At 38.2% G+C, this 24,340-nt stretch overlaps 1 protein-coding gene across 1 annotated transcript; it reads left to right on the top strand.

Moving 5' to 3' along the window:
* The first annotated feature begins 2,080 nt into the window (after positions 1-2,080).
* On the top strand, positions 2,081-23,788 carry LOC140242774 (organic cation transporter protein-like). Its single transcript, XM_072322534.1, has 11 exons — positions 2,081-2,455; positions 10,331-10,585; positions 11,108-11,211; positions 13,399-13,553; positions 14,055-14,223; positions 15,000-15,138; positions 17,028-17,119; positions 17,739-17,947; positions 18,769-18,877; positions 19,595-19,804; positions 21,048-23,788. The coding sequence occupies exons 1-11, from the start codon at positions 2,306-2,308 to the stop codon at positions 21,169-21,171; spliced, it is 1,716 nt and encodes a 571-aa protein (XP_072178635.1). The 5' UTR covers positions 2,081-2,305; the 3' UTR covers positions 21,172-23,788.
* The last annotated feature ends 552 nt before the right edge of the window (positions 23,789-24,340 follow it).

A 24,340-nucleotide genomic window follows, 5' to 3' on the forward strand; every position in this document is an offset into this window, starting at 1 on the left:
TCCAAATTACGTAATTATATAGTCTACATAAAAACAATAAAAATAGTAAAGCATAGAATTATAAAAAAAAAAAAAGCGGACGGGCGCGGTCTCGGGCGGTTCAGTTACTAATGGATTAAGTAGTCTATCTATCTTTCGTTGTTATTGCTTTTTTTTTTAGTCATTGTTTGTCATTTCTGGACTTTGTTACATTTTTCGTCCCTCCTGCTGTTGAGGAATTTTATGCAAATATTTTGTTGGACAAATATCAATCATCATTTACCAGAAAGTGCGGATTATTACAAAGTTCTTCCTGAAATAAGGAAGCAAACAACCAGCTACCACCGCCATCCACCACCACTTGAGTGCGATTATATCCTTTCCCATATAAATGAAAGGTTTGCTTCACCATCCGATCCGGACTTCACAATTCAAGACGCGATCCGCGGTGGCTTTCTATGTCCCCCCCCCCCCCCCCTCCCCACCCTCAACCTCCTGTCAGGAATGGTCCTCTATCTAAACGACTTCTCTGCGTTATGTAATTTCCAGCGGATATCGTCGCTGTTTTGAAAGACCTTCAAACTTTCCAATAGAGGGTGTCAAGAAAAACTTCAAGAGACGATTGCGCTGCGGTATCCCTTAGTTGCTATGGTTCCCTACAAATTTACCAAGTGCAGGATCATACCTCATCATTTAGGGGCTGATGCGTTTTTCTTCTTCATAATTTTGAGATATTGTCATTACTGTAGTGTGTCGCTAGCTATTCACGATTTCTTCCTTACATTGAGTTCTCTTAAAAAGAGCTCTGGTGCTTCTTCTTTTTTATATTTCCCTCTTTATCTAGTATCATCCATTAATCAAGTTATATATATATATATATATATATATATATATATATATATATATATATATATATATATATATATATAATTATATATATATATATATATATATATATATATATATATATATATATATATATAATTTTTATACGGGATTCTGTCGATCTCTCATTTTGGTACACTTGTATACTGTTTTTCTCAAGTCATTCTTTACTCCCCGCACATGCCGTATGATGCCTGCTTTGTTCTACACAAAATAGATTTCATAAAGGTATTGGATCAAACAATGTGTACATCCTCACAATGAATTTGTAGTAGATTAAATCAACGCTGAAGGACCGGGAGCCCAATATGGATGTTTCTATATAATTTGGGGGCCAGCAGCTCCAGAAAAGCTATACCCGTCTAAAAAAACAATCAAATACAAAAACAACAACAACAAAACAAAACAGAACCGAACAAAACAGAACAAAACAGAGCCCCCACCCCCAAAAAAGGAAGATTTCATGGAACTGATTCTGAAAATTTTAAAACTAGAACATCACACGTCCCAAAATGATATTTTAAACATTTGTTAACTCGTAGAGTGAGTGCCAGGGTCAGTGTCATGTATAGGCGCCACATTGCCAAGGGACGCATCCTGATTCTACGCCGACTCTGTCTTGTGATAATAAAGCCACTAAGTATGACACAGGTATTATTCAGCTATAGTAGTTTTGTCTGCATTCTACCTTATATCCGCTGGCTGAATTTTGCAACCTAATTCCTGACATAGCATAAATTATGAACAGGAAAAAGACAACTGAAAAACTGTCCCAGTTTTGAAGCAAACTTTGATTGAATGATGTCATTAATCCTCTCACAGCCAAATACCTTAACCAACTATCAGTATTGTGCCTTAAGAGACTAAAAGAGGAAAAGCTGTATAAAATTTGGTTGAAATCAGTAACAAGATAGATTAGCTCTTACAAACTGTGTCAATGACGTGTTTAAAACCACAATGGTAGTGAATGGTGTGCAAAGGAGGGGGGGGGGGGGAGAGTTGAACACTTACCAGACAGAACCGGAGAAACGAAACCAAAAACAAAACAAAACAAAACAAGACAACAACCGGCAATCAAGAACAAAAAAAAAAAAAAACATTCTCGCTGTTGGACAATGGTTTAACAATCACCACGTAACTGCGCACCAACAATCCGCGCAAGGCTCCTTCACATCACTGGGCACTTTCCCCGCGAAAACTGGCAGACTTCATATCACCTCCTGCTGCTGCCAGTTCTCGTGTAATTGATACATGTAGACAAGGTATTGCTACAAGTGGATCTAGCCGGTGCTTTCTCTTTTGGATACCAGAGTGTTACCAATGGTTTCTGTTAATCGGCATAGACCAGGCTCGAAATTGAAGAGGTAATCATATCCTACCACCAAAGCATCTTCGTCTGAATTAGACTTGGAAGCAGAGGGAAAGACAGAAATAGATCAAGATGAGATTCGACGATATTTTGATCCACATCAGCGAGTTTGGTCGATACCAGAAACTCATCTACTTTCTGGTGTGCGTTAATGGGATGATGTGTGCTATGCAGATGTTGGCCCAGGTTTTCTTGGGAGGCAAATCTGACCATTGGTGTAACGTGAGTTTGCTCAATCGTTTTGTTTTTTTTTTCTTTTATAACATTTACTCCTCATACGTTTATCCTTATAAAGAAAGTGTGGCTGCTCAAACAAATTGTGTCACTGTCAATGCCAGAACGACAGAAATCAGAATTGATCTCCGTTTAATAGCGATCCCGACGAACGTTCCCCCTCAAAAGGTGTCATAACTGTGTAAAAGTCAACGTCATAAACGATGTTGCAGTCCAGACTTACATGAGAGTGCTCTAGGAGCTCAACACCACGGATTCCCATTTCCTTCTTCTGAATATGCCATTTTACCAAGATGTAAGAATGGGTTAATGCTAAGGTAAAACGAGAATTATTAGGATCCTCTTGGAGACCATTCATAATTCGTAGGAGGCTTTTATTAGGTGAAATTGATTAATAGTGATAACAATAATAATAATGATAATAACATATCTACTGTTTATAATAGTGAGTATTAAGCTGCGTTTACAACATGTTCCCGGTGGCCACGGCAGCCCAATTTGGCCGAAACGCAGTGCGCCGTGGGTATAGATTCTCCTGTCCCCTCCCCTCCCCTCCCCCTTTCGCATTCTAGTCTCGGTCGTTCCAGTCCTCGCATCGGTGAACATATAGCTATCAGACGCTGTTCTTACGGCGTCTGGTCAGGTTAGACTATCAATACTTTCCGTCGCGTCCCGCTACGGACAGCCTCCAAGTTGTGTTACGGTCTATCCGCCGTGTTTCGTTTGCGTTCAACCCGTTTTATCACGGCATACAAAATTCCTTATTAGCACCGGGACCGCCGTGGCATCTTTTTTTAATTTTTTTTTTAATATATATATACAGTTTAAAAATCTGACAAGGCATCCACGGCAATCACGGCCTGCAACGTTAGACAATCCCGTCTCATCGCGTCCTTTCACGTCCATCCCGTTTTTTTTTTTTTTTTTTTTTTTTTCCCACGATGGCTTGAAACGGGCTGTCGTGGTTGCCGGGACCATGGTGTAAACGCTGCTTTATCAAAGCCCTTAATTAACTGCCAAATGGGTTTTTATTGTGACTGAAGAAAGGAGAAGAAATCAACGATATGTTTGTGAAAGTGAGAGGCATTCTCACATTACTGTGCATCATCATGGGGGGGGGGGGAAGCCCAAAATAAACAAATAAACAAACAAATACATTGTATTCCGTAAAGGGTACCTAATTATGCGTTACACACCTTTCAATTATTATCATTGTCGTATAAGTTTTGTTTTATCAATCATATCAAAGCAATAATTCTTAAGGAGTTATTTTTCATGAATGGGTATACTGGGCATGGACATGAACAACTTCGCAGAATAACTATTGGTGAATTTTGTTTCGTTTAATGTGTGTGTGTGTGTGTGTGTGTGTGTGTGTGTCTTGGGGATAAGAAGGGATAGAAAAGGGATGAAAATGCTTAGCAGCGATTATTAATTAGAGGAGAGTGCAGCATTGGGCATGGCCGATGGCCAATCCTTAAAGGGAAACGGAGCAAGGATTCAAGAGGGCGCTGTTCCGTTGGCCCACCTGCCATGTTCAGGAGATCCGAAGTAAACCCGATGTCGAAAATGGTCGAAGTAATGTCAATCTCAGTTCGTGTCTTGATTCGGCCCTTGTAGTTCGTGGCTGCCTCCGCCGACTACATGCAGTTTTGCTAGCTAGCTTGCCTTGCGTGTAAGTACTGTACGTGTAACAGGCATTTGGTAGTCAGTTGATTGCACTGTGTGTGGAAAGTGTAAAACTAGAATCTCGATCTACACAAGATTGATATGAGTAAAGAGTAAAGAAATACCTAGTGCTTCAAACGAAAATAACTTCAAGGAATCTTTGTCTATGGTCACTTGGGCTGAGGAAATCTGCATTTTCACAAATTGCGCAGTGGAATGCGATGCCAGTGGACAAACTTCTACAACCGTATATTGTAAGGTTGGGGTTGGTGTTAAGGATGTAACTCTCTTCCACGTTCCATCAGGGAGGTGAGTCATCGCCCTGGTTCCATCAAGGTGTCCCGTAATAGATATCAGAAGAGTTCTCCATTTCCTTTGCAGGAAATGGTCTGGCATGAGAACCTGTCCCCGAAAAAAGTGCTGAGTTTACAGTTTCTTTTTATACCGGACCAGTTTCGGGACTACAAACCTCTTGGTAATCAGCACAGTTGGATCAAAGAACAAAGAACAATAAAGGGAATGGATTGTTAAGGTTTGAAAAAAACCCCAAAAACTTGAAGGTCAGGATCTGGGAAGACCAAGGTCAACGATCGATAAAAGTCTTTGGAAAACCAAGGCCTGGGAATATCAATATCTGAGGAAAGGACTATGTGAAAAAAATCTAATCATACAGTGCGTATAAAAAAAGGGTAGGCCTAATCTAACTTTGGAGGGCTATCATATTTTAATACCTGTCCTCTACAGAGAGCGCAATGTTAGTTGTGAGGATAGAAGGACTTTTCCTCTTTGCATTGTTGCCTAATTATGTTGGCAAATGTTATGCATGACTGAGAACATGAACTTTAAAGACAACAATCAACTGATAATGACAAATTGCACTTTTTCCAAGTTTGAGTGTCAAATGAAGGAACAATGAATGTCTAACTGAATGGATGAGATCAGTCAATGAAAGTGACCAAATGAACAGCTAGGCCAGCCTGTACGAATGCCGGTTTCTGTTTAGGGTTTCTCCTACCATCTTATCGTCCGATAATGTGGTCACTCAACAACAGTGCCATGTTGAAGCTTATGGACCATAAAAGGATGGAAGAAATCCTAAGCACTAACCTGCATTCGTACAGGCTGGCCTGTTAATTTGACCGCTTTCATTGACAGATCCCATCCATTCAGTGAGACATTCATTGTTTATTAATCTGACCCTAAAACTTGGAAAAAGTGCAATTTGTCATTGTTGTATATAAAGTTCATGTGCTCCGTCATGACTGACATTCGTTAACGTAAGAACTTGTTAAGTACCAATGGAAAGAGGAAGAGTTCTTCTTTCCTCACAACTAATATTGCTAACTCTCCATAGCTGACAATTAAGAAATGGTAGCCCTCCAAAGTTGGATTAATTACCGTTTTTTTTTTATACGCTCTGTATAAGATGCTTAGGTGAAACAGGGTTTGAAAAAAAAATGAGATGAAGATGAGGGAGTTCCAAGGTCTGGCAAGGTTACGGTCTTAGGGGACAAAAAAAAAAAAAACAAGATCCAGTGAGCTAAGATCTGGATATATCAAGGTGTCTTAGAAAGACTATGATTACCTGTACTTATCATCCGCTAGAACACAACTAATTGATCACTGACTGTCTGATATTCAGGGCTATATTTTGTAGTTTCGAATCCTGCTGTGATTTTAAAGTTGGCACTGTTGGCAGTTTAAAACTGGCACGATACCAGTATTTATCAATCAAGATCATAAACAGATTTTGCGAAATAACTCCCGACAAAGACATAAAAGAGGTGGGCAATCTAAAGGAATCAATTCTCAGAGCATTCGGCTCTAATGGAGTGCCTCCAGAGGAAAGACATTTCTTCAACGTTATATAACTATGGAACATTGATTACTATTAAGCCTATCACACGACGGACAAGTTTAGCCTAAACTATGTCTTTCTGGTCCTATGTCATGAAGACAATAATAATGTCCATTAAGTGACCAAACCCAATTGGAAAGAACACAGTTTCCCACAGTGTGTTCACATAGTCGACTATGTGAAAATGCTCAAATTTAGCAGTGCCTCGAAGATGATTTCACACTGTGGTGTGGTTTTCACGGTGTTCACATAGCATTGCTTTGTTTGCACTGTAGATTGATGCCTCACAGTGGTTCACATTGTTAAAACGCTCGAATTTAACGGTGTGAAGAGATTTCACACTGTGTTCACACTGTGTTCAGATTGTGTTCACATTGTCGGTTCTCACACTGTGGGACACTGTGTTCTTTCCAGCAGGGAATCTTTTTCTGAGATATAGGTACAGGAGAAGTTGTTGACGACGAACCTAAGGGTGAGTAATACAACATCAAACTGTGCCTGGACATTGGATGTGAGCTGCAAAGCGGTGTGATAGCTCCGTACACAATACAACATGTATTATTGTTTGAAAATGCCAACAGTCCCAGTGTTTGTGATAATGGTTCACTGACGGTCATACATTATGTTCGCTATCTGTGTTTTCATGTCTGACGGATATACTTTGTATTATGAACGACCCACTTTGGAGCTATAGAGGGTGATTGGGTGCAGATAAAGATACACTAAGGTTCAGCTGTAACATCACTGTTTGCCTATACAGCCTAATGATAGATTGCCGATTCGATACGTGGCCTTTAGTTTATCTTGACCTGTCTTAAAGTTGATATCTTTCCCACGATTTATGCCTTTGTCTTCGTTTCCTTTCCCAGCATACATTGTACAGTACTGAGCAATATCGAAATAAAATATTATTTTCTAACATACATTCTTGACTTGTGGTATCTTTTCACTTGCGAATACGTGTCAGAATGTGAACTCACTAAACCATAAACATCATAGGTATGAATAGTAAACCTGATATTTTTGCTTACAGTGTTTATACTTTTTCTAATGCAAATTTCTAGTACACGTGACAGAGGCAGCTCAACAGGATCAGGTTATATACTTTAGGATATACGAGATAAGAGTAACGTGCCTCCACAGTTGTCTATCTTCGTGTCAGGAAGGCTGTATGGCGGGACTTGAACCTATAGACTGAGCCTGGAGATGGCGGAGTTTAGTGTGGCGCTGTGTAGATTTGTCTTGCATCAATAACATGCTAATTTTAATGCAGCATCTTTGATCTCCGTAGCAATTCAACTGTAAGAACGACTTATGATAGAAGCATTTGAATTGAATTAAATTGAATTGAATAACTGAAACTGCACTGGTCTTACACTCGAGACACAGTGAACAGTTCCAGCACGTTTATTTTCATATTTCACTTGACATCGAGATACATCCAAACAAAGAATACAAACCAAGCAAGATACATGATATAAATCGGGTTATGAATAGAAAGTGTGTCAGCATACATAATGTACATAAGACAATTCTCTATAACTTGTGAAATATGATGGCACCGCAAAAGTAAAGCTTGTAAACGCAGGTTCCAGGAAAATGCCAATGTTAATTTGCTATGCAATCAATTGAGATAGGACACAAAGTAATAATGACGAAACTATATGAAAGCTAAAATATCAAAGTACAAAGGGAAGAAGAAATAGAAGAGAATAAAAAGAAAAAGGAAAAACAAGAGCACAAAGAATAAGAACTGAGTGGAAAAAAAATAGCGTATAGATACACAAGTACACGAGCACATATCTAGAATCAAGTTCATAATGAGTTCAAAATGTAAATACAGGTATTGATGTAGTGATTATAATGCGGAGCATAAACCAGATGTAAATCGATCATACACTGCAGGTTGATCCGCCATACATTGAATGAGGATACTGCAGATAATTTTTTATTACAAAAATCTAATCAGGCAAGTTATATTCGTTAAGTAACATTGATTTTAATTTTTGTTTAATCAAATTTGTTTAATTAATTTTGTAAAATTAATTTGTAAAAATTTTTGTAAAATTAATTTTGTTTAATTTCGTTTAATTTAATGCTCCTTTCGCGGTCATGTAATACAAAATATATTCTAATTAATACAAATCAATTAAAAAAATGATGCTCAAACTCTAGTTTTGATGCTTTCAGAACAAGAAAAGTTGTTGAACAAATCCACCCTCTCAATCTTCAGAGCACATAATTTAGCTTCAGATGGATCTTAGTATGAGTCTATGATGTGTAAATCGGCTATTAGAAAAGTAATTTTCAATCTAAATTCCTTTCCTTGACGTTTTAAAATCAACATTGTGCTTGTGGGTTTTTTGAACCTATGAAGGACCTTTTTTACAGCCTTTATAGTTTTACAACTACTACCTTGGCTTGTATGGGTCATGAAATAACATTGGCAAATATAATTGTCTGTCATATTTCCAGTGATGGTTATCTTAACTTCATAACTAGATGGTTCAAAAACATGTGAGAAACATCCTTGCTAGCCTGAGCTCACTGTCACAAAGTAAGTTTTTGGTTTTTGTTTTTAAGGAGGGGGATGGTTCGTCTTATCCGTATATCTCTAGACCGGTTTCTCCGCGCAGGTCAGATGCGCATAGGATTCTGACAAGAATAGAGTTAAACAGAAACTTCCACGCATATCCCTTCATGTCTTCTATGAACAATAAAACTCTACAAAACAATAAAAGAGCTCCCGTTCGCCTCATTCGCAATCTACTTTATTTTTATGATTATCATGTTAGGCCTGCTCTCTTCACAGTATAAAATATGCGGATTTCTACACGACTATCATGAATTTCCCTTCTGTATAAATATTTTATTTATATGTTTGTCTGTTTTTTGCGTACCTCCAATACAGTGTACTGAAGGGGCGGTTTGCTCCGAGAGGGGGTGTCCAGTACGGACAGGGGCCGCGGGCTCTCAGTCCTGGGGGCACTATCCACTGCTACGCCGGCGATTTTTGAACATCCTTCAACGAAGAACAACGGCGTGTAATATCGCTTAAAGTTGCGTCGAAATGCATCGCAAGCAGTAAATTCTAGTCAAAATCGCGCAGTGTGAGGCAGGTTTAAGATGTCACATGGGCGCATTGCTATATACCTTGGAGGCGTAGAGATCTGTGGAACATGTTATAAACAGTGTAATGTAAGTCTCCCCAGAGTAAACGAATACCATAGTCTATTTCGTGAATTCGCTCTTAAAAAGCTGCGAGTGCGTAACCTTGCCATGATCCATTACATTAGAAGTAAAACAGAATGATACTATTCACGGGAATTCTCCATTCTTTCGAATCCCGGCCTTTCAGTCTTTTCGGAATGTTTGACGCCTACTTTTCATTGTGAACATCAGTGATAGCAATTGCCATTATTCAACCCCTCTGGGTACGCGCCATGATGAGATGTAGAATCAGAAAAGACGTCTCGAGTATTTCTTTATCCGAGGCCAGATCAAATACTGGTTGACAAATCTTCATGCTTTCAAGCTAACTCACCGCGATTAGTTTGATTTCCTCAACTTAAAATTGTGTCTTGTAACATGGGGAGCCCATAATTAATGTCATTCCTGAAAACTCCAGCGACGTAGTTGTCATTTATTAAGAAACTGATTTGTAGTTTGCAGTACCAACACAGGTGTCAGCGCAATTTCTCCCTCTCCATCCCACAGAACTACACTTATGATAACGAAATAATGGTAAGAAGGATGTCTATTATATTGATGATAAAATATTGATGATGAAGATGACGACAATGAAAATCACGACGACAGTAGTATCAATATTACTTTTATGACAATATGCAATATATGTCAGGGATAGGACTGAAATATAGTAATAAATTTTGTATGTTTTTGACTGATTGAAAGTGCTTTTAAACAACTACACCAACGGCAAAGTAAATCAAATTCTTTCGAGTGTTCCACGTCCTACACGGTTAACTTTTGGAACACTATTTCCCATCGTTATGATTACTTTTTTTTTTTCTTACTTTTTTTTTTTTTTTTTTTTTTTTTTTACAATGGCAAAGTGTGCATCGTTCCTTTTTTTTTCGCTTCAATACCATTCGCCTATACGTGTATATATATTGTATCGTGTTCAATAATCTCTGTCCTTCTCAACTGGATAAAAGTCGAACTGTCACATGTACCGCTATGTACCATGTATTCTTTTCTTGATGGAAATATATGAACGATTAAATTGAATTGAAAAATCAAAGTTCGACTGAGAAGAATACCACACCAGAACCCGCGTGACAATGCCACTGATAAAGGCTTCTATATTGATGCAGGTCGCCGGCTGGGAGGACGTGGAATGTAGCCAGTGGGACCTGACGGAGGAGCAGTGCGCGGAGGCGAAGAGGAACGCCAGCATGCCGGTGAACGGCACGGAGGACGACCTCCAGTGTTCCAAGTACGTCATCGTGGACGACCTCCAGTTCAACCCCGACCTCGACCCCGCCAATTACAACAATACCGAGCTGACGTCTTGCAACGATGGCTGGGTGTACGACCGCAGCCAATATCACTCCTCTGTGGTCCAGGAGGTAAAATCTTAAACGACGATTGCCATTCTTTTAAATTGCCTGTACCAGTATGCAATAGCCTTTTTCTATTTTATTTTTTTTTTATGGCGATGGAGTTCATTCGATTATTTTTTAAACAAACCATGAATCTTAATGGTAATTGTACAGTCAAACTCTAGTAAACCAGTGATATTCTTCGATAAATCGTTGACCGTACATTGTCAATTACAATTGTCGTACAATTATTGTTATACAATATATTGCAATAAGGTGCACCTTACCCAACACTTGCGGGTGACCCGTTCGCTTCTTATAGACTTTACCCAATAAAGAAATCGCTGTAGTGTTTTAACTTTTAATGCAATATAAATGTGAATTATATTGAATTGAATTGAACTGAATATAATTGAAATGCCATGAAAGCAGTTTCTGTTGTCGTATATACTGTCCTATATCCTAAGCAATGCTTTGTAGATGTTGTCTCCCTTGGGACTCACTATTCGGTCATTATGAATTATCATAAAATTAAATGTTCTCTTACAGTTCGACTTGGTGTGCAGTCAGGCCACCCTGACCAACTTAGCCCAGTCTCTCTTCTTTGTTGGAGTCCTCCTCGGATCGGTCATATTTGGCGCCATTTCAGACATGTGAGTAAAAGCAGTAGTTTTAATTAAATATTTAATTGGCTACGTCGCCATACCGTATAGTTGTTTGATTTCATAGTGCATGCAAAAAGGACAGCAGTTTCCAAGCAAAACACAAGTGTCAGGAAATGGCATGATTTCACTGCTAGCAAAAAAAAAATGCCCATAGTTATATTGGTATCATAGGTATATTGCTTTTTCGTGTTATTCGGCTACCAGGCTAGTTTCATACAACTGCTCTAATATACGAACATACAATGTATTTCAATCATAATCAAGAATGAAAATATGAAATGAATATGTTTGATTTTGTCAGAAAATAATTAATGGTGACACAGAACAATATTGATTCGCTTGCTTCAATAAATCCTACAAGGAGTCAGATTACAATGCAAATATCATTCCTAATGATATTAGAACTTAAGGAATTACAAGTTGAAAGCGTGATGACGAGAAGCACGTATTAACTGCTTATATTTCTCGCAGTTTCCTCTGTTATTCCCTCTTTAAAGGGAAAATCCAGTCCAAATACAAGCTGGTCTTATGAAAAAAATAGAGTAAAATCTTAGAAGTTCAATCGTAAAAATTTGACTGAAATCGGATGAAAAATGAGGTAGTTATGACATTTTGAAGTTTTGCTGATTTCTGCCAAATAGTTCTTGTACAGTGGATATGAATATGCAAATGAGTGAGGTAACCATGTCAAATTAACCTTACAGTTTTCCTTTGATCCTGTAAAAAAAGAAAGATGACGAAAATTTAATGTTTCTGTCATTGAAATCTGAAACATGATGTTATTCCTGTCTGAATAACTTCAGAATAGTGAATAGTTGGATATACCGGGATTTGAGACTTGAGCATAATTGCGTTTGAATACAAAAACTGGAAATTTCAAAATGTTATGTATGGCAAGTTGTGAGGGTATAACATGCTTACTTTGCAATTTTCATTTTCATACTGACCATTCAAGAACTGTTACCTGAAAAATTAGCGGATCTTCAAAATGTCATAACTTCCTTCCCCCGATTTTTATCAAACTTTTACCGTTGAACTCGAAATATTTTAATCTCTCTTATCAGACTAACTTATATTTGGACTGGATTTCCCCTTTATATCCGTGTACTGGTGGATTGTTGTGCTGCCCTTTCTTCAAATCACAATGTCGATTATAATGGCTACAAAGTGATGCCTTAGACTTTTCACTGATCTATAATTCCAGAGAATCGAATGAACCTGTATAGAGCTGTTATTTTCTCTTGCAAAATCTGCAATGTTCCTAATTCTACTGTATGCTACTATCAAATACCCGGGTACAGTTATCACAGCTTTGTCTCTCTTCAAGTCATTTCCGTATATCCTCTATTTTCCTTTCCTTCAGTCTGCACATTTTACTTTTCGATACTATACTTCTGCCGGTCTCTGTCTCTACATTTACTTGTCTTTTCTGCTGCCTTCTTGCCATAGCTGTTTGTCATAACTTGTCTCAAATCGTCCGGTTGACATGTTAGTCTTGTCACTTTAGTGGACTTCCGAGCCTTTCATTTGTATTGATTTTTTTTTTTTCTTCTTCAGAGCGGCTCGTATATAGTTTGCTGTTGTTGTTGTTGTTGTTTTTTTTTTTTGCCTGGCCATTTACCTTTAACAGTCTGCTTGGGAGGAAAATGCGACCAAGTTGTATTATTTCACGTTGCAGAGTAATTGAGAATGAATATAGTATACTAGTATATGGAGATAGGTAAACAATAAATCAATACATGCGACTCCCGTCATAGCAAAGTCCTCGGGACAGGCAATTTTTTTTTTCGTTATATCGAAATTTCGTCATATCCAAACAAATTAATAAAGTGTATAAAGATGTTTACCTGCAGATGATAATTTTGGACCCTGAATTCACTTTGTTGTATCCGTATTTCGTTATAATCGTGTTCGTTATAATGGGAGTGCACTGTGAGAGATACCTAGAAAATCTTCTTGGTGATTTATTACAATGTTTCGTTAATATAATAATGTATCATGATGTTTCGCCATCGTTGTTCACTGTTTCTTTCACAATGTACCGTTAACATTGGGCATTTGTCATTTGTCTCCAAAAAACTGTACATGTTACGTTACAATTTTGTCGAAAAATGAAAAGTAAATTTGGTTTTGAATGTTGATTTGAATTTTGCTTACTTGTCTTATCTCCGGAAGCATTGGTCGGCGAATCGCGCTCTACATCGCCCTAGCCATGCAAGGCATTCTGGGAGCAGCTATCGCCTTCTCCCCAAACTACGTCACCTTCACCACTCTGAGAGTCATCCTGGCTGCAGCTAACATGGGTGTCTTCCTTATGGCTTTTGTGATTGGTAAGCCACTGACGTTGTGTGCAAATAGATTGCTGATGGTATACATTAAGACAGTCGTACAAGTATTGGCTGATAGAAAACTCGAATATAATATGTTCAAAGGAAGTCTTCAAAGAATGAGACTGAGATGCAGCTGTGGGACAAACGTCAGGATTGGACATGTACGTCCCACTCTGCAACATTAACCACAACGAAACGCCCAAAGCAAAAAGTATTAATTCTTTCATGGTTTCACCGTGGTAAGTATGATGAAAGAATAAAGACGGAAAGATTAGGAGAAAGGGAGGGAGAGAGAAAGAAAAAGAAAAACATTTTTTTTTTTGTTCGCACGGTGTAGGGGATTGTTTTCCTTGTACTGTTTTTTTTTTTTATCGTAGTATAGTTGCCTTTCAAAAAATTCTAGTCATTTGTATCATTTATTCTAAATGTATCATCTGTATTACTGTTCTAATCATCCGTTTAATTTGTATCCGACTTTCATTGTGTTGTTTTGGCTGAAAGGAACGGAGCTGGTGGGGCCAAGCAAGCGTACGGTGGCAGGCATCGTCATTGAGCTCTTCTTCTCCTTTGGGTACATGCTCCTAGCTCTGCTAGCCTACTTCATCCGTGATTGGTGGATTCTTCAACTCGTGATTAGCGCGCCCTCTTTCATCATGCTCCTCACCTTTCCGTGAGTGTCGTCGTTATCACCACTTTTGCCCCATGCCTGCATCTCTTTGGCCCGAATTCACGAAGGTGGTACAATCTTTGTCCATGGTTTAAACCAGGGACAAACGAATGGGGCGCCAAGTGTCGCATGGCCTATTTCGTTACGAAATGACTGATTTCGTAACGAAATAGGCCATGCGACACTTGGCACCCCATACAAAACTGCGATCTTAGTTCATAGTTTAAACCATGGACAAAGATTGTGCCACCTTCGTGAATTCGTGCAGTTAGGTCCCACATGAAGTTGATAATAGTTTATGGTTGATGATAGTGGCTAGTCTTTGTTCTTCATATTTGCTATCTACAATGTATGTGCTTGTAAATATCTATGAATAAACTGTATTATAATGTAAATAACACTCGAATGGACGTGAATTTCGGTGAACACACACAGTCTGCAAAAATCTTCAACTGATTGAAGGAGGCAGACTTAACCAGAAGAAGAAGAAGAAGAAGAAGAAGAAGAAGAAGAAGAAGTAGAAGAAGAAGTCCTATATGCCAAATACGCTATTTGTAGCTCTTTAAAATTTTCAGGACCTACTGATCATAGGTATATTTAGGACTTGTTTTATTTTGTTTTTCTTATGTTTTTACCCAACCATTCAGTCTGCTTTTGTGCTGTTGAGCTTTTCGTCTTCTTGACTCTTTACTGCAAAAAGTTTGCCAACTGCAATACACTTATCAATTAAACTTTAGTATGCATTCAAACTTTGAAAACATCTGTTGTCGACGCCACAGGTTCGTTCCAGAGTCTGCACGATGGTTGATTAGTAGAGGGCGTACAGAGCATGCTACCAAGATTATTGTCAAAGCCGGGAAAGTCAACAAGGTCGATTTGCCGACACCGCTCTTTACCGAGGAAGAACTGAAGGAACAAGTACGGAGTATCACATGTATGGGTTTTTACCCCCGTCAAGGAGGTTATAATGTTTAGGCTTTTTGTTTTGTTTTGTTTTTGTTTTTGCCGGCGTTGGGTTGTCTGTCGGTTCGTAAAACAATTTGAAAAAATAAGAACGGATATGAATATTTTTTTTTTAAGGAAAGTTAATGATGACACAAGAAAGAGATGCTTCAATTTCGATAGTGATCTGGATCACCGTCTGGGTCCATGATTTTTTTTTCTCATTATTTTGAAGAATTCTGTTATTGGTGATGTTTATCATGAACGCTAGATGGCGCGCTTGCTTTTGCTACTCTCAGAGCTTTTGCGCTGTTGGCCAGAAAGTGATGCGGCGGAGGCATGTAGCAACGCGACGACTGGTCGGCAAAAAGGGTATGTTTTGATGGCCAAGGAATCTCATGGATGATCATGTAGGACTATCATATGGAGTGGAAATCACACTTTGGTTAGAAGTGAGCTGCTTGGCGGAGGCCTGCTCTCTCCGAGTGCTTTTTCCATTTGTTTGTTTGTTTGTTCTTTAACATGGTAAACAACCATGCTTCTCAATGAATATAAATTCACACGCATTCCCCTACCCCTGTGTAAAATAAGCTATAGCTTTACCTTTCCGCATCAAAATCTATCCTAAAAATGGTTCATTTTATGCCTTTATAATCCATTGCCATATCGAGTAAACCTTTTGCAACCTTCGCGGTTGTAAGAAATAACGTTTCCTGTTCCATCTCCCTGGTTAAGCTATTCATTAAAGGTGGATGTATTAAAAAAAATATCTATTTTCCTCGGTACTTGATGGATTCTCACAGTGTGTATTAAAAGAAGAAAGACGAAAAGATGAAGATTAAGTTTAGAGCTCAAGCTAGACTCACTATCAATACGGCACAAATATGTATTTCTTTTATCTCGAATACATGATTGGTTTGTTCGCATCACGTGACACTTTACACTGATGACCTCAGCATACCACGACCATATACGCCGCAAGACTCACGTAATCTTGAAGGACTGAAGAGACAAAGAAAAGTTTCCTATAGCAATTTACACCTTTATTGGGCTTGCTCTACAATCTTTCATACACTCAGTGTGAATGAATTTCTAAATAGTCAATAAGTTCTTGTTCATCGATTCTTGCCCATCTCATCTCCTTTTTTTTCTTCATGCTATCAAGATTGCTATCATCTCCTAATAGGACTCAGTTCTTTTGAAGCATTATTGTTTCCCATATGACACTCTCACTATTTAGTACAAACTGCTGTCCAGCATTTAAACATGAAATCATTTTCATAACATTTATACGAAGTATAAAATCAGACATCCATCTTGATTCTAAGAATTGTTTGATTTGTAGTTTGAATGATTTCAGATTTCTTTTATCGTGTTTATTGTCATTTTTTTCGAACATAAGCAGTAAGTAATGTTGTATAGCAGGCAACCTGCTAAGATGAGTGAATGAGTGAATAAGTGAATGAGTGAATGAGTGAATGAGTGAATGAGTGAACGAATGAATGAATGAATGAGTGAATGAGTGAATGAGTGAACGAGTGAATGAATGAATGAGTGAGTGAATAAATGAATGAGTGAATAAGTGAATGAGTGAATTAATGAATGAGTGAATGAGTAAATGTGTAAATGAGTGAATGAGAGACTGACTAACTGAATGAATGAATGAGTGAATGAATGAATGAGTGAATGAATGAATGAGTGAATGAATGAATGAGCGAATGAATGAATGACAGAGCGAATGAATAAATGAATAGCTGAATGAATGAATGAACGAATTAAAAAATGTTTTCGCCATATTACAGTCTATTCGTTTCCCGGCAAGTTCTTTTTTTGTAAACACTCTGACTCTGTTCTGTTTGTTGTAGGAGGCAGCTGCAAACACAAGACCCCCGTCAATGATCGAGCTTTTCAGGACACCAAATCTACGCATCAGAACACTGAACTGTATGTTTAACTGGTAAGAGCTACAAATTGCCATCTCGCAAACTAAATTTTACGTGGGATGACACCGTATAGTAGAGACAGTGCGTGCATGAAGATATTTTCTGACATGGCCGTTGGCAAGATCCAGTTTTGATGAACAAACCAAAGTAACGTATTACGGTATATAGCAAGAAGAAGTGATGAAGAAGACGAAGAAGAAGAAGAAGAAAAAGAAGAAGAAGAAGAAGAAGAAGAAGAAGAAGAATGTAGAAGAAAAGGGAGTAGATCACCGTTTTTACTTCGTCGGAGGCAATTCAATGAAACTGGAGTTATTTTTAGGCCTACAAATTGTGTCAAACCCTCAGTTCTATAATAATACTTACAAATATATAACGAATGTGTGGGTGTGTATGAACTGATTACAAAAACAGAGATGCATTTAACTTTAAATTACTATCATAAAGTGTTAACGTGTCTGAGTGCCAAATGCAAATTCGAGGAATAGGGACAATTTCCCAATGAACAATAAGTAAATAGGAGCGATTTTATATAAATTACAGACAAATATTGTATGTGTGATTGATAAGGGCTGTGGAATATCTTGTCACCATCATGCTTACAAGATTTCGCCTCCCCACATCCCTCCCATCCAGGTTCGTCAACACACTGGTGTACTACGGCCTCTCTCTCAGCACCTCTGACCTCGGTGTCAACGACTACATCGCCTTCTTCATCTCGGGCGCCGTCGAGGTGCCCGCCTATATCAGCAGCATCTTCGCTATAGACTACTTCGGGCGGAAGTGGAGCATGTTCGGCTACATGATGGGCGGCGGCATTGCTTGCTTGTGCACCATCTTCACTCGTACGTATCCTGCTAACAGCCCGGTCCCCAAGAGAATTAGAAATCTTTATACTTTGTATTGTGATACTAGGCCCTAAACTGTTTAATGGGGTCCCTTGTAAAAGCAAGCAGTCGAAATTAGTTGTTAGCTAGACTTGTGGAGTCATTAAAACACAGAAGGTGTGGTTAGTCTTGAAATGAAATTGCAACTAGAATTATAGGCTGCATCTAGAGGCTGCATTAAATTGTGGAGAGCCATTCACACATTATCATATTATATATAAGTAACAACCCCAAGAGATGTTTGGCTGTGTTGCATTGGTTATCATGGTTATAGCTCTCGGGAACCTTTGAATAATGATGATGTATACTTATTTATCATGTTTTGAGTGATCCATGTATTACAAGCCTAGCTTTTTAGGACCACTCTTTTTCCCATACCTACATTATTGTCATGATTGTTATCCTTCAAAGCATGCATAGGTGTTCTTAGTTATACTCCTATCATTTCTTATTCTATACTATGCGATACATTTTTCGTTTTGCATTTCTTTTTCCTTGATCGAAATTAATGGAACAATTTGATTGTTTAATGCATGCTTAATATTATAGCATGATAATTTTTTTTTCACTCCTTACTGGATGGAGAAATAAAAACTGATTACTATAATTGTAGAAAAGAAAAGACAAAAGAAAAGATAAGAAAATGAAATAAAATAAAATTGAATTGAATTGAATTTGGATGCATACACTTCTGAGGTGGCCAATGTGATCTGTGAAGGAATCTAAAGGACTCATGGAAGCTAATCCTCCCTGTTCTCGTTTTATTTGCTACACCGTAGCTCTGGGACCATGGCGAACTACCGTGGCGATGATTGGCAAGTTTGGAATCTCGGCTTCCTTCGGTATCATCTACGTCTACTCAGCCGAACTTTTCCCGACACCGGTCAGGTGAGTTGTCACAAACAGAAGTGCAAGGGGGAGGGAGTGATCACAAATGAAACATGCCTTCTTCTTTTGTTAAGCTTTCTCGAGACCAACCTCATGCATTCTTATGCCATGTCATCATCCCTTATTGCCATTTGTAATAAGTTTGGAAAACATTCTTATTCTTCCCAATCACTATAAATTTTGAAACTCTGTACTCGGTATAACTAATTCATGCTTGTTCAAAATAATGCAGGGGCGGATCAAGGAATTCCGTAAAGGCAGTCAAAGGGGAGGCGCCTTAATAAAAAATTAGTAGTAAAGGGGAGGCGCACGCCTCACGCCACTGCCTCAATATCAGAACGCTTGAAAAAAAAAACACCTTATTTTGTTAGTAGCAGTGATATCATTATGGTACTGATAATTGAATTATCAGTCAATGTTAGTTGGGATAGCCGTCATTCACCAATCAAACAAAATAATTTGGGACTCTTGCAAATTTCGCTACCCCTGCCCATTAGAATTCTTTCTCTATGGTAGTTTCCTGAAGTCCTTCCTGCATGCTCTATCGTAACTGGGAAATATATAGAAAATATGAAATGTTACTGAAACGAAAACATGATATCCTTTTTTTCCTTACCCCGCCCCGCCCTCCTTACGCCCACCTCCCCCTTGATACTTGACACTATCTTTGCTACGGTTTGTCATCTTCCCGCGATTCCCACCACTTCTCCCTCCCAGGAGTGTCGGTGTCGGGTTGTGCTCCATGAGCGCTCGTATAGCCGGAATCCTAGCCCCGATCATCCTCCTTCTCAACGAGACGTGGGAGCCACTGCCCGTCCTCATCTTCGGCGTGTCGTCGATCGCTGCCGGTCTGCTCATCCTCCTCTTACCCGAAACTCTGGGCGAGAAGCTGCCGGAGACCATCGAGGAAGGAGAGCTGTTTGGAACGTACGTTGGTAGAGTATAGTATAGTGCCCACCGGACGATCGACAAACAATGAATGTATCAATTATCAAGGATGGACCAATTCAGAAAATGAGCATAGGAGTGATATAAATGAGGCATGATAAGATTATGCTGATGGCAGTATTTAGACAACAACAACAGTTGCGTATTGGTAAATAAAACTCAGAGGAATAATCATAACAATGAAGTCGATCCCAACGCTAGTCATGTTAGGTCGATACTGTCACTGCTCTTCCTGTTAAATTTTGTACGTCTATCATTAGTTCATTCATTTGTTTGGCAAAATATAAAACAATGGAAATAATGAAAGTGGAGCAAATAATGTTAAGGCCAGGACTCCTAGTTTTCCAGCTTTACACAATAGTAAAAAAGAGGCGTATCGAAGGTATAACACACCACCATAATTAAACAAAATACCGTGTCTATGGATGCAACCTCCAGGCAGGAATCCATCTCGAATAAAAGTCTCTGATGGAAATTGATAGATTTGAAATCCTTCTAGGTTGCATGTTGTTGATCATAATGTTGTTGATCATATGCAAAAATACCCGAAATTATTTCTCTTACAATGATATGCGTTAGTAAAGCGGTTCAGGAGTGTCTGATATAAGGGGTCTATTTGGCGCTCTGATTATCGAATTTCTAAGCAGTGCAGAGGACAAATTTGTCGATAAATCCAGTTAGGCTTGAATGGATGACGAATAACCGTAAAAAGGGAAAATTGAAATCTTTTTTAAGCGTAGGAGGTTCTCTTGTCTGTGGTAGTTTGTAAATTGTACTGCACACGTTTGTGTGTGTGTGTGTGTGTGTGTGTGTGTGTGTGTGTGTGTGTGTGTGTATATGAGTGTGTGGGGACACACGCTTGTCCTGGTGTACTTCCGTGCTTTGCAGTGTATGTACATGGTATGTGTGTGTAATTGATTGTGTCTGACTTTTTGTCTGGGGACCTACCTCCACAAGCATCTGCTTTTCTGTAGGTTCCCCCACACATAATCTGAATGTCACGTATTCTAGATTCATTTAACTCCCTTTTGTATTATTGAAATACAATTTAAAGTCGGTATACATGTACGCTGAATTTTCAAATATTTCATTATTTGTTACTATTCATTGATTTCTGGATGTATGCTACAATGTAATTTGTGAGGAAACTTATAAATTCAATGATATGAAATGAAAATGAAATGATCATGACGAAACTACGAACATTCTCTGCCTTGCGCAGGAAGAAGATGGCAAGTGACGTCACAGAGACGTATGTGGAGAAGAAGGACGGCATGCCGGAAAAGAGCACAAACGGGAAAGTCAACGAAGGGTACGACCACGACATCGAGTTGGAGGAGAAATGAGCGACGTCCCGGCCAAAGCAGCCAACGCTTTCCTCTGCCACATCAGAGCGTATCTATCAGTGACTCGAATTACAGATGCTCGATATTCAGCCTAGGCTTTTTCGCTCGGTATACTTCAAAAATGAGATGATACGACTTGAAAATAAATTACTTATTAATTCGGCATGGTCATTATCAAGAAATATTTTATTACTGTCAACTTGCACTGTCAAAGAATTTCCCTCTCTCTCACCGTCGCGTAAAAAAAAAAAGACATTACATATTTACTAACGTAGAGATAATGATAAGCTCATGATAGAAATCTTTGCGTAAAGAAGTGACTGAAATACATTAAAAAAGGGAACCCTTCAAGAGAGTAGCATCCTCAGTAATGTACATTTTGCAATGTATACTTATATTCGTTGCTGCAGTTTAAAGAATTCATTATCTGAAACGGGTTTTTGCTCTGATATCACTTTTTTCTTATTCTTTTTCAACGAGGCTGATCGAACAAACCCCGTTGAAGAAGGAAATAGTGCTTGATGAATTTTCACTCCTTACAAGCCATGTTTATAGATGTGTGTACCTTTAAAATAGCCAACGTGAATCGGTGTACACGTTTGCGTCTGTAGACACAACGCACACACTTTTGGATTTTCAATTGTCGTTTTTGCACAAAGTGGATAGGGATGATTTGGATGTAAAGAAACACGTGATGTAAAATGGTCAAGCTTATTCCTGTTATAGCCCTACTGGATTGAGACAATGCACGAGTAACAATAGTCATTGATTGAACTGATCGACGTGCAATTAGAAATGTACTGCCATGACTTGTGAATTTACTAAATGTATGGATGTGTGTGGGTGTGCGTGTGTGTAATAGAGAGAGAGAGAAAGAGAGAGAGATTTAGAGACAGAAAAATGAGTATAAAAGGGATAGACAAAAAGTGGTGGGAAAATTTCAAATTTGACATTGAACTCACACTGTCATATTCAAGCTTTTGGGCAAATAACGGTAAAGAAGAATCATTTATTCTCATCACGTGATAATAAAAATAGACAGCAGTATTAGAGTTGTACATGTATTACGTAATACAGAAGACCCAAAGAGGAGGACAGAGAGATCATATGGCTGGTAATGAAGAGAGAGAGAGAGAGAGAGAGAGAGAGAGAAAAAACCCACACACTGACTTATTATTTTGATGTAAAAGATAAACTCGAAAGTCGTGCATAATTTCCTCTTTTTTTCGTGAGAGTAATTACGTTTATGAGTATTATTATACATTTAATCTGACTGGATTAGAACTTAATCACCCGGAACTGACAGACAGTAAAGATGACGTCTTTTATTGAAAAACAAGGATGCAGCTTGATTTTAAATAATATGGGTGAATTTTAGTTCCAATATAATTCTTTATGTTTAGCACTAGATTCACGTATATCTATGGGAAATCATGGAGGCTATAAGGAAGACTGAAAGGGGCGACAACTTTCGAAATTCATTGTTGTGACACGAACACCTTAACGGAACTTTTTAACAAAAGGATGAGAGATGGAAGAAGGAGTGGAACCCCCCCCCCCCCACAACAAACTTAAAGGGGTACTGCGGATAATTTTCAGACTTATACATTGGAACAACTATAAATTGCTTATCCTGAGTACAGAATTTCTGAATTAAGAGTGATTTGGATAAGGAATAAGAATGTTTTCAAAATTTGTAACAAATCACAGTGAACAAGGATATGATGACAAAGCAGCATAGGAATGCACGAGTGGAGAATCAAAAAGCAGAACAAATGATGCATGCATAAATAAATTCTGCACAGGTGACCTTGTTAAGCAAGCGGTATTGTAATGTATTGCATCGCTACATTTCTCAAATTGGTGAGCCTCCTACTCGTGCATTTGGTGAGCCCCCTCTCATCCATTCTTATGGTGAAGCTGCTACCTTGTCGAGTGCAATTTGTTTTGGGTTTTTAGAGTATTGGTTTCTCTGCTCAAGGACCACAATCAATTCCACAATTGTAAACATGGAGGTGTATATTTATGTACTATGTACACTACATGTTGTGAAATTATAAGAAAAAAAAATCGCCTAGACTCTCTCTTTAAAGACGTGGAAATATCTCAAGAAGGATATAACATTCTTCCTAAAGTATTGAAGAGATGTCTTATCACCGTAATGTGGTCTTTGAAGCATATTACTGACGAGTATCATGGTAATTCTGTTCTCAAAATGTGTAAGACGTATTACTACGTAGGATCTTGACATGTAAGGAATGAAAGACCCGTAGGATATATTGTTTGTCTTCTGTAAAGTAAATTACAAGAGGTTTTTTTTTTTTTTTTTTTTTTTTTTAAGTTTGAAGAAAATGTTGTCACAATTTGAGCAGTTTTCGGCCTTCCATTGTATACCTTGTAGCGCACATGTTATTTACTTCACTTTCTTTATAACCAGGCTCAGTTATAACGACCGTTTTGTGTGTGTGTGTGTGTGTTGGCTAGAAAAATGGATTGAAACAGCAAAGAATTAGCAAATTCTATAATAGTTTGGTAATATGACCAAATTATGATCATTCATAGAATGAAATAATGAGTTAAGTGCGATTCTAACAGTAAAGACGACATATCAATATCATTTTACACTTGTTCTCGACTGATTTATGTGTCTATAGTGTACACTGTGTATATACTTATAAATGCGTATATAATTGAATTTAAACTCTTTAGCAATCAAATACGTAAAACGGTCATTCAAATTATACCGTTCCTTACATATTGTATTGTATTGTATTGTATTTAAGGCCTATTTATTCAGCTGAATTAAAACAACATGTCTAGGGATGAAAAAAAAAAAAGAAGAAGAAGGCACGAATAGTATACCCATGCTTGTCTGCATTCCTGAAATATATTCGACACACCAATTTAAACAAGGTGAAAATTAGAATCGGGACATTGACATACAAAAATCTAAATACACTTATATATTTACAGTACAGTAAAAAGTGAAATTTAGCTCTGGCCTTCGGAACAACATTAGTGCACATTGTGTCTCCATCAGTCATTTACATATAATGACAACACGTAAATGAGAAAAAAAGAGAAAAGTCAGGAAAAAGAAAGACCCCCTGTATTTGACTGTACATTGTACGAACGTTTGATCTGAAGGCTCTTCATGAAGGTTGCATTC

Source organism: Diadema setosum, chromosome 19 (genome assembly GCF_964275005.1).
Source record: "Diadema setosum chromosome 19, eeDiaSeto1, whole genome shotgun sequence".
NCBI lineage: Eukaryota > Metazoa > Echinodermata > Echinoidea > Diadematoida > Diadematidae > Diadema > Diadema setosum.